This window comes from Malania oleifera, chromosome 13 (genome assembly GCF_029873635.1).
Source record: "Malania oleifera isolate guangnan ecotype guangnan chromosome 13, ASM2987363v1, whole genome shotgun sequence".
Lineage (NCBI taxonomy): Eukaryota > Viridiplantae > Streptophyta > Magnoliopsida > Santalales > Ximeniaceae > Malania > Malania oleifera.
In genome coordinates this window covers 26,764,924-26,776,917 of record NC_080429.1, presented here as the reverse complement: position 1 = coordinate 26,776,917, position 11,994 = coordinate 26,764,924, and the positions used below count along the sequence as shown (strand labels likewise).

General features: G+C 36.1%; 1 protein-coding gene across 1 annotated transcript; it reads left to right on the top strand.

Moving 5' to 3' along the window:
* The first annotated feature begins 8,504 nt into the window (after nt 1-8,504).
* On the top strand, nt 8,505-10,618 carry LOC131146261 (transcription factor MYB86-like). Its single transcript, XM_058095734.1, has 3 exons — nt 8,505-9,071; nt 9,246-9,375; nt 9,498-10,618. The coding sequence occupies exons 1-3, from the start codon at nt 8,939-8,941 to the stop codon at nt 10,330-10,332; spliced, it is 1,098 nt and encodes a 365-aa protein (XP_057951717.1). The 5' UTR covers nt 8,505-8,938; the 3' UTR covers nt 10,333-10,618.
* Nucleotides 10,619-11,994: the final 1,376 nt, after the last annotated feature.

Genomic DNA, 11,994 nt, shown 5'->3' with positions numbered 1-11,994 from the left:
CTTAGAGGCAAACTTAGTACACTTAGTTGAACTTAACCACTCAAGTGTCTAATTCAGGCATACGAGGTCTAAACTGAGTTTTTTCAGTCCCGACACATCCGTCACATCGAACTGGACGTGTCAAATCTGACGGTCCCAAAAACTTCTCCCTGAAAGCTTTTTCCCCACTTAGAAGCGAAGTTAAAATAGAAAAAAACTTAGTTCATTTTAACCATCCAAGTGTCCAAATCGGGCATACAAGGTCCAAACTGAGTTTGGTTGGTCCTGACACATCCATCACATCGAACTAGACATACCGGATCTGAGGATGCCCAAAAACTCCATGCCAATTGAAAATTATATTCTTAGAGATGAACTTAGTACACTTAAATGAATTTAACCACCCAAGTGTCCAATTCGGGCATACGAGGTCCAAACCGAGTTTGGTCAATCCCAACACATCCGACACATCAAACTGGACGTGCTGGATTTGACGATTCCCAAAAAATCTTCCCCAAGAGCTTTTTCCCCACTTAGAAGCAAAGTTATAATAGAAGAAAAACTTAGTAAACTTAGTTCATTTTAACGACCCAAGTGTCCAAATCGGGCATACGAGGTCCAAACTGAGCTCAGTCAGTTCCAACATGTCTATCACATTGAATTGGAAGTGTTGGATTTGACGATGTCCAAAAACTCCATGCCAATTGAAAATAATACACTTAGAGGAAAACATAGTACACTTAGTTAAATTTAACACCCCAAGTGCCCAATTCTGGGATACGAGGTCCAAACCAAGTTCGATCGATCCCGATACATCCATCACATTGAACTGGACGTTTCGGATCTGATGATCCCCCAAAACTACTCCTCGAGATCTTTTTCTCCACTTAGAAGCGAAGTTATAAAAGAAAAAATCTTAGTAAACTTAGTTCATTTTAACCACTCAAGTGTCCGAATCGGGCATACGAGGTCCAAACTAAGCTCGGTTAGTCCCAACATGTCCATCACATCGAATTGGGCGTGCCGGTTCTGACAGTCTCTAAAAACTCGATGCCAATTGAAAATTATACACTTAGAGGCAAACTTAGTACACTTAATTGAATTTAACCACCCAAGTGTCCAATTAGGGCATACGAGGTCCAAACCGAGCTCAGTCGGTCCCAACATGTCCATCACATTGAACTGGACATGCCGGATCTAATGGTCCCCAAAAAATCCTCCCCGAGAGCTTTTTCATTACTTAGAAGCGAAGTTATAATAGAAAAAAGTGTAGTAAACTTAGTTCATTTTAACCACCCAAGTGTCCAAATTGAGCATACGAGGTCCAAACCAAGCTCGATCAGTCCCGACACATATGTCACATCGAGTTGGATGTGTCAGATTTGATGGTTTCTAAAAACTCCATGCTAATTTAAAACTACACGCTTAGAGGCAAACTTAGTATACTTATTTTAATTTAACCACCCAAGTGTCCATCTGGGCATCCGATGTCCAAACCAAGCTCAGCTAGACGTGCTGGATCTAACGGACCCCAAAAACTCCTCCTCAAGAGCTTTTTCCCCACTTAGAAGTGAAGTTGTAATAGAAAAAGAAAAAACCTTAGTAAACTTTGTTCATTTTAACCACCCAAGTGTCCAAATCAGGCATATGAGGTCCAAACCGAGCTCGGTCAGTCCCGACACGTCCGTCACATCGAACTGGACGTGCCGGATCTAACGGTCCTTAAAAACTCCATGTAAATTGAAAATTATACGCTTAGAGGTAAACTTAGTACACTTAGTTGAATTTAACCACCCAAGTGTCCAATTCGAGCATACGAGGTCCAAACCAAGCTCGGTAAGTCCTGACACGTCCGTCACATAGAACTGGACGTGCCAAATATGATGGTCCCCAGAAGCTCCTCCCCAAGAGCTTTCTTCCCACTTAGAAGCAATGTTATGATAGAAAAAAAAAAAATTTAGTAAACTTAGTTCATTTTAACCTCCCAAGTGTCCAATTTGGACATATGAGGTCCAAATTGAACTCAGTCAATCTTGACACGTCCGTCACATTGAACAGGATGTACCAGATCTGACAGTCCCCAAAAACTCTTCCCTAAGAGCTTTTACCCACTTAGAAGCAAATTTAGAATACAAAAAAACTAATTAGTACGTAAACTTAGCTTACAATTCGGTCATACGAGGTCCGAACTGAGTGGGGTGACTTTCAACTAATCAAATTTAGTTATTTACAATTGTATCATTTTTTTACACTATGTCTGAATATCTAATCATTTTTCTATTAAATCATATTTTATTGTAGTATATACATACATACATACATATATATATATATATATAAATACATACTATAACGTACATTGTATACTAATTTCTTGTATAATTATTATTTTGTAGGGTTTGCGGCTGTCACACCACTACAATGATGACAGACACTACAGTCAGATCCGATGCGCGTAGCTTTAATTTTGCCTTTTCCTGTATTCTTTGTTACCTGAATAGAACTATTTTTTATTTTTTTAATTCAATTTGAATTTGTATATATGTATTTGAAATTTGAATAATTTATATTTGAATTTTGAATAATTTATGAATGTTTTATTAATTCTAGTTTAATTTTATGTATGCCAGAACGTAATTACAAGTTTTCACAAGAATTTCCAAAAAAAAAATTATTTCAAAGTATTAGTGACAGTTTACAAAACTGTTACTTATAATAGCATGATAAACTTTTAGTGACAATTTATAAATTGTCACTAAAAGTCAAATCGTTACTATAATCAACATTTTTTGCATTCAAATTTGTCACTAAAGGCACGATATTAGTAATGGTTTTACAACCGTGACTAATAGTATATTATTAGTGACAGTTTTAATAATTGTCACTAAAAGCATAACATTAGTGACGGTTTAATGAAAGTAACTAATACTTTGACTTTAGTGACGAATTTGAACAGAGAATATGTATGATTTATAATGACGGTCTTACGATATTAGTGACAGAAGACATTCGTCACTAATATTGCACTATTCGTGATGGTTTGAATTGTACATACCTAATAATTAATAGTATCCGCAGATATGCTAACACAGTTGTAACCGTCACTAATACTAATATAACCGTGACTAATAGTATTAGTGACGATTTTTTTTATTATTAGTGACTGTTTAAAATTGTCACTATTACCAGTTTTCTTGTAGTATTGTTAAGTTTGTTTGTATTCTAACTTTACTTCTAAGTGCGCAAAAAGCTTCTAGGGAGGAGTCTTTAAACACCATCAGCTCTGGCACATCTAGCTCAAGGTGACAAACGTGTCATGACTGACCCCACTCAATTTGGACCTCTAATTTTTGTCACTATTACCCAAAAAATCGTTGCTAATATTTTCCCACAATAGTTTTTGTGAGAAATCTACTTTTAGTGGTGAAAGTATTAGTGACGATTTCATTTTCGTCACTAAAAATGCATTATTAGTGACGGTTTGAAAAACCATCACTAAGACGTTTACTATTAGTGACGAATTTTATTTTTGTCACTAATGGTTCATTATTAGTGATGATTTTAGTTCCATCACTAAAAACCTTTTGTTTTTTTTGTTTTTGGTAGTGTATGCATGAATGCTTGAACCCAATTTGAACTCTCCCCTTGAAACAAAAATCATCTCCTTTATGGAAGCAAGCCCAATTTTGCAACTATTGCTCAAATGGACGTTACCCTATGCCTTACGTGCCTCGAATTACATTCCACATGCCTCCAAACCAAAATCCTACCTCCTATTTCCTAGCTTTATTAAGATCCATATCTACCAGACCTACATGATCCTTATTGGTCTCAGTCACACACTAAGTCCTTCAACTTTTAGCATGTCAACAGAATTAGCTTGACACTTTGACTTTACAATGTCACTACTATAATACAACTTATTAACATCAAGAGAGTCTTTGCATGGGCAGACTTGATATACATGGGTAAGCACTAACTTGATCTAAAAGTTTAAGCCTATTGAATATTAGATCCAACTATGTATATAAGCACTCATCCTCCACTCTATTTTTTAATGTGGAACAAATTTAAGTGGAATTCTCAATAGGTATGATGTTTTTCCCAACTTGGTCATTCATATGTTACTTGGTTAGCCTTGTATCATATAAATAACTTTTCAATATTGTGAAGAGAAATGTTGAATTTAAGGAGTAGATTTGTACTTTTATACTAAACCCTACATTTGAGAAAAAGGAAACACTTATTCTTAGGTCTTCTGACGACATGCTAGTGTAGTTACAAGAGAACCGAAGTAATGTACCAAACAATGAAGGTAGTATGCGTTAGAGGCTCTCCTTCCACAACCTTGTGACCAAATGTTAAAAAATGAAGTCGATACCCAAAGAGTTAAAAATGGTTCAGGTGACTGAATGTGCAAAGGGTCTACAGTTGACCATGGCCCGGGCGACCAAAACCCAACTTGAACTAAATGTCCACGGTCGATCGAAGATAAGAACGGTCACTTTTGACCTTCCCTAGGCGCCCGAACTCTATGTTCAAAATAGCCCCGAGCGATCGAAGTGTGAAGTTCAGCAAACCGAACTGACCACCGGGCAACCGAACCTTAAACGTTTGGGAAAATCACTTTGGCTCAGCCACCGGAACCTTTCCTTGGGCACCCAAACTTAAAAAGTTACTTTTCTCTGTGTGTCTGTTTGGGCGACCATCCCTGAGGTCCAGGCGACCAAAACTCTCGGGTTGCCTTATTTTTACTATGGTTAATTAAGGTTATTTTGGGTTAAACTTTAATTTAACAATTTCAAAATACCCAATAGGTCCCCAATAGTCAGATTTGAACTCAACTCTATGTATACCCCCTCATTATACATAATTAGCAAGTGATAAAATTCTCTCAAATTTTTAAATCTTATTTTCATCTTCCAAGCTTAATTATTGATCCTCTCTTTGTTATTTTTTTGAAAATCATTTCTCAAAGAGAGTGTTTTATTCATCTTGGGCATTTGTTTTTCAAATCAAAAATTTATTTACTCTCATACTGCATTTAATTTTCACATCCTATTTTGAGAGTATTATTCAAATTTTCTCCCACGTTATCTTTGGCAAATATTTTTTGGTGGAGAAATATATTCTTAGCTTGTGATTCTTACACATCCATTGCAAGATTCAAAGGCTCACTTGCTTGTTTTTGTGAAAATATTTTTTGAGCCAAAAACCCTAATATCTATTATGCTTGATATTTGAAAAATCTTATTGAGATATTTGTTTAGGGTTGTAGAGTATCTTTGAGTATTCATATTGTGATCATACCATTTTGATTCAAAGATCTCACTCACTCACAAATATACATATAGATGCACATATTATTGTGAGTTGATACTTTGTTTGACCAATCTCACTTGAGCATAAATTCTGATCATATGTGAGTGTATTTATTGTGCTTTAATTGTTGCACATCATCTGCTTGTATTAGAAGCGCTGTATTTGTACTCAAATTTGATATTACTGGTTGTATTCTCGACGTGTAGTCAGAAGAGGGAGACTTATCATATGAAAAGTCTCAAACTGGTTCAGACTCGGTTAAGAGAACTAGGTACACCATCCTAGGTGTTATAATCGATGCCGCTCTACTCACAAGTGAGCAAGTTTAGTGGAATCCTCTTGCTTGTGAGGTTGAGGCAGGGACGTAGGCAAGTATTGGCCGAACCCCGATATCATAACTTGTGTCGTTCTCTCTTACCCTGCATTATTTTAATTTTCTCACTTGAATGTTTACATTTCTATTATTGGGAATGTTTGGGAAATACTGAGACTATTTTAAATTGTGCTGATCATCCACTCAGTGTTATATTGTGGATATTGTAATTCGTTTTAGAAAGATCCTAGGTTGTGATATTACTGCTACTGGTTTAGTTGAACCTAGGAGATAATTTTTTAAATACCCAATTCACCCCCCCCCCCTCTCTTGGGAATACACTAATTCCAACATCTTTATTTTTGGCCAATTAGACCTTGTTGGTATCTTCTACTCTTGCCATTTTAGAACTTAATGTTGAGTAATTCCTTTAATGGGATGGGAGTGATGTAGTTCGTATATAAAGCAAAGGTGGAGATGTGAATTCAAGATATTGGGTTTTAGAAATAGTTGGTATATTCTAGGCAATTTAGTTATTTAGGATTATTTTATATTTTTTTAGTTTTTAGGAATTTGTATACATTTTGGGGCTATTTTATAATTTCATTCATTTATTCTCTAAAGTTTCTCATGTACTTATAATTATAAGTTTGTGCACGAAATCAGATAACTATGAAATCTCTAATGAATTATTAAGAATTCCTCTCTAACCTTTCGACTCTTTCCTATCTCACATTTGTTTCTTCCTCTCACATGTGGCCTCTCTATGCTTCTTCTTCTCTATTTCCCATTTCACTTTTCTTAACTTCTCTTAATGATTTCCATTCCTACACTAGATGTAAATTACGCGCACTGTAATTTTTAGATCGAACCTTTTGGAGCTAGTTTACTAATAATGTTAAATTTACATATCCAAATTTAACTATTACCTATATGCAAGTTCCTCTTTTGACTATATCTTGGCTCTGGCTCATTTAGCTTTAGTTGTTCTATTTGTCTTTTATATTCCCACCAATCAATTGACAAAAAACAGTTTAAAACTTGCAAAAAGAAAGTTGAACATCAAATCCCATATTTAATTAGTAGCCAAGTTCAACAAATCAAGTTTTTTCCCTTTTTTTTTTTGGTTGAAAGCATCAAATCAGGTTAAACAAACATTATCTTTTATATGTGATCCATAAGATGAGGTTGCAATCCTATTTAATAATTAATGCTGGAATTGTGAGATTCCATATTGAAAATATTGATGCACATTGCACACACATAAGAATCATAATGTAATGACATTTGTCTGCTGCCAGAGCTATTGGGACACTTTTTTCAGGGAATTTAGGTAGAAAGTTTCCTACTGAAGTGTTTGACATACCTCCTGCAGTAATAATAATAAATAATAAATAATTAAAAAAAATTAAAAAACCCAGCTAGCATTTTTCTAATTTAAAATTTCTTTTAAAACTTATGATGTAATATTTTTAAATCAATTTTTTTTTTCCATTTTTTATGATGACACAAGAAAATTACTATTATTACTATAATTATTATTACTATGGCAAAATATACTGACCTCCTCTGATATTTGATAAAAAAAAAATAATGACCTTCCTTGACAATTCAAAATTGCCATAAATCTTCCTTGAGATTTCAAAAATGTCACAAACCTCCTTTAAGGTTTGCTAAAAACACACCAACATTCTTTGAGATCTTTAAAAAGACACAAACCTCTTTTCATATTTTACAAAATGATAAAGTTTTTAAGGGAAGGTTTGTATCTTTTTGGCAAATATCAGGGGGAGGTATGTGACATTTCTAAAATTTCAAAAAAAAAAATCTGCGATATTTTTTAAATCTTAGGCGAAGTCTCTAGCTTTTTGTCAAACTATAAGAAAGGTGAATGTCTTTTGTCCTTATTACTATTATTATATTTGGTTTACAAGGAGCTAGGGCATGAATGGTGCAATATGACAGTCAATGTAAGTAGAAAAAAATATGTATTCTTGATTCCTGACTGTTTATGAGTCTCTCTTCTTTTTGCAGATCATGAACTCACAATAAAAGAGAAAAAAAAAAAGGAAATAAGAACAATTTCGTGAACCATGCATAGCATTCTAATGGTCATCAAAAATCATTGTGAACCTTGCATTAGAGAAATATATACTGCCATCTGCATGCATTAATATACACTGAATCATTTCAAACTAGATCTATCATAAATAGCTCTCTTTTTGTTCTATTTCCCCATCTTCAGCATCCCAATTATGGATTTTGAAAAGGGAAGAACAGAAGATGGTATTCTTCTTTCTTTTTCCTTCCTTCACTACCCCACCTTTTTTGTAGTTCTCAGAAATTTCCATGGAATCTCAGGGTACCCCCATAATCTTTAACAGTCAAATATATACACTGGACCTACCCTCTTGAAGTACTGGTGTCGGCGAGCTATAATTTTCCATATTATATGGTTTATTCGCTCCAACATTTTTGGTTTAATTAAATTATAAACATCTGTATTTAATTTGTATGCCCTCCAAACCTCAATAACCTAAACTATAGGAACCCCACTTCGTATTTTTATGTCACTTTCAAGGGGAAAAAAATGCAGATAAGAATAATCTAATGAACCTTCGACCCTCCGATTTAAGATTAACTAATGAGTTTTCTTATAAAGAAAGTGACTACTCACAAGAGCTTTCCAAAATCAAATGGTCCCATATTTTTTTTTTCCCTATGCACCAAATCAAATGGTTTAAAAAATGGGCAGGCAGAATGTGAGACAGTGTCATGGGAAGGATTAAAATTTAACTATGTGATGGGGAGTTTTCGGCGCGTGCTGTCGTATGATTAGGTTGATGCTTTGAAGATCATATATATATATGTGTTTTGTGTATAAGATTTCAGACACAAGGGAAATAATGGTACAGAACATTTACTCCATTCTTATTCCATAGGACACGTTTATTCAGTTGTTCTCATTTTTTATTTTTTATTTTTTACTTCCTCTAATTTTCTATAGATGGAGGTATCTTAAAACCCAATCCAGGACAATGCAAAAGCAGCACCAGATTTGCGTAAAACCCACTTGATTGCTTCACCTTCCTGGCCTCTCTCTCTCTCTCTCTCTCTCTCTCTCTCTCTTAACTTGAATTCTAAGTATGATTTTTAGCCCTGCCCTTTAAATGAAAAGAATTTATTCTTGAATTTCCACTCATACATCATGAACATATAGCTCCATCACTGGTATCTCCCCCCATGTCCAAATCATTCAACTGATCTCACCAGAACTGCTTCAGATTTTCTTCAACATTCTTTTGGGTCTCACAGTCTTCACACATGGGGCGCCATTCTTGTTGTCTAAAGCAAAAATTAAGGAAAGGTTTATGGTCCCCTGAAGAAGATGAGAAACTGTACAACTACATAACCAGATTTGGTGTTGGCTGCTGGAGTTCAGTTCCTAAACTTGCAGGTAATTAATTAACTCTCCCATAATTTCACATTTTCATCTTTCATGCCTGTGAATCAGTATTGATATTTAGAAATTCTCTCTCTCTCTCTCTCTCTCTCTCTCTCTCTCTCTCTCTCTCTCTCTCTCTCTCTCTCTCTCTCTCTCTCTCTCTCGTTTTTTGGTTTCTGTATGAAGGTCTGCAAAGGTGTGGAAAGAGTTGCAGACTGAGATGGATAAATTACTTAAGACCAGATCTCAAGAGAGGAATGTTCTCTCAGCAAGAGGAGGATCTCATTATGAGTCTCCATGAAGTTCTGGGCAACAGGTATGTATCAAGAATCAAGATATTTTAAAATATGATCGAAGTTTGCAATCTTTATGAGAAAAATTGAAATGGGTACTCATGATTTCGGGGTTTCATTCCGTAATTTTTGTGGGGCATTGCAGGTGGGCTCAAATTGCAGCACAATTGCCAGGAAGAACAGACAACGAGATAAAGAACTTCTGGAACTCGTGTTTGAAGAAGAAGTTAATGAAGCAAGGAATTGACCCCAACACCCACAAGCCTGTAAGCGAGACCGAAGTAGGAAATGATCAGAGCTTTATAGAAAAAGCTTCCTTCCAATTGCCACAACCAAAAGGGCTCCAGACCGTGTCGACCTCATCCGAACTGGAGCAAACATTTCTCGTCAGCAATTCAGCTTACTATGATGGAGGACTAACAGAAACTTCAAAGGAGCATTTTATGAGCAAACCAGCATTTGATCCATCGCCCTTCTTTGAGTTTCAAGCAGGTATCGATCCGTTCGGGTATAATTCGAATCTTCAAACACAGAATCACCAAGTTCTAAGGCCTACTGACCGGTACCATTTTGAGACCAATTCCAACTCTGGATTCTCTTCAATGCCAAGCTTGACAAACTTTGAGCATGGAAACTTGGCTGACACCGACTTCTCCGATAATTCAACATCAAGAATGAGTTCCTTGTTTTTGAATGAAGCAAGGGAAAGTTCTAGCAACAGCTCGAACATTAACTGTCAAACTGGATTTCAGGTAAATAACATGGTTGAAAGTGCAGCTTTCTCATGGGATGCTGAGAACAAGTTGGACTCATTGTTTCAGTGCCCCCTCAATGGAATTAAATCTGAAGAACTGAAAACAAGTTCATGGCAAGAAGAGCATCTTCGTACACAAAATTCAGACAACTTCAGCGGCTATCTGTTTCGGTCGCTCTCGGAAGACCTCACTGGGACAAATTTTGATGTCTTCCACCACATCTAAACTGTAAATTCTTTTTTTTTTTTTTTAACTTCTTTGAACATCTCTCTCTCTCTCCTTCTCCACCCACCCCCTCTCTTGTTTTCAAACACATACACACAGATGTTGATAGCACAGGGAATTTCCACTGAAATGCTTGAGAAAGGATTCTTATTTTCTTTTTAACCAGGTACCTAAATAAATTTGGCAGAGCTTTCCTTTTTCTTCTTACTCTTTTTTTTATTTCTGTAACTTCTGTATGTTTTCTGGAAGGGTTGAAATAATATGTCCTACAGTTGTGCGAGTGAAACTGATTTTGTGGTCCAAATCTTTCCATAGTGTCTAACTAAATATCATTATTATAAACAGTTATGATAATAGTTTCATGGCTGTCTTGTCTACTTACCATTTTCAAAGCTGGTGAACCTTATCCAAGCCCGCATTTTTTATCGGATTCGGATTCGGATTTCGGGTCAACCTCTAATTCAAGTTTCATTATTATTACTTTAAATATAAGTACTCAATAGTCAGTGTTTAATGAATAGACATAATCAGAGTGGTGGGTGAGGTTCAGAGTCTGATAGTTTAAACAGCTGGCAGTGTTTCAATAATAAAGATTATAAGGGCCAGTAATCATATAAGAAATGCTAACTCCCAGCATATGAGCCAACTGAGAGTTAAGGTTTAACTAACCATAATGAGTGACCCCTGTCTCTGTGTGAGCTAGAGAGGGACCTTTCCTAGAAATGTAGTTACAATAGTATTGTATTAACTGCCCTGCTGGTAAAGTCTCCGGGGTTTATTACCCTTCGATTGCCGTTGGATAACCCTTATAGTGTGCCCTACAAAAATATAAAATGTCCTAGAGCTTAAACGTTGGTGTGTCTTTAAAACCAGTATTTACTGCCAATGCTGTGTCAACCCAGGTTGAAGTAAACTGAAGGGCAGCCTGGTGCATAGAGCTCCCATGTAAGTGGGTCGCAAAAAGGATGGATAACGACTGGTTTATAGAATGCAATCTTATTTTACATTTTCACAAGAGGCTGTTTACGTGCCTCAAGCCCGTGATCTCCAAGTCACGTGGCACAACTCTACCATTGCGCCAAGCTTCCCTTCAAATGTCCTGTAAATTCTATCCTCCATGTGTCCTTTCCAAATGGTCCCAAACTGATCAAGGCAAAGGCTGGAATGTCACTGTAGAACCCAATAATATGAAACCCAGAAGCCCTTTTCAGCTTAGATGGTGAAGCCCTTTTCAGCTTACATGGTTTGTTTCTCTGCATTTGCCAAGGAAAATGGCTTGGCCAACCAGGCCACTCCCTAATTCTAGTACTTTTTAAGTGCCATTTCATAATTTATAATATTACTTGTACCAAAGTGGTAGTGGGGCATTATGGATCACAAAAACGTTGAGCTGACCCTCCACAAGTTGGCCATAGAAGTCTGAGATCCTTTTAAAATGTGAGTCAGAAACACACTTTTACCCAAACAGATTTTGCTATCACAAATTGGATGGAAGCCAATGCCCAAGTTACGACTTGTTTGGTTCACAGAATAGCTACTCAGAATAATAGACATTCCACAAACCGGAGGAAGGGTTAATGTTTGCAGAGAAGGAACTCAGTCCCTCCCCACACAACAAACGAGTCCAGTTTGAACAGATATTTGAGTTGAAATGGCAATTTT

Bases quoted from the DNA above. Each gene is read 5' to 3' on its own strand.
- LOC131146261 (XM_058095734.1), top strand. From the start codon at position 8,939: ATGGGGCGCCATTCTTGTTGTCTAAAGCAAAAATTAAGGAAAGGTTTA. The intron at 9,072-9,245 runs GTAATTAATTAA...TTCTGTATGAAG, and splicing joins TTCAGTTCCTAAACTTGCAG to GTCTGCAAAGGTGTGGAAAG. The intron at 9,376-9,497 runs GTATGTATCAAG...GGGGCATTGCAG, and splicing joins CATGAAGTTCTGGGCAACAG to GTGGGCTCAAATTGCAGCAC.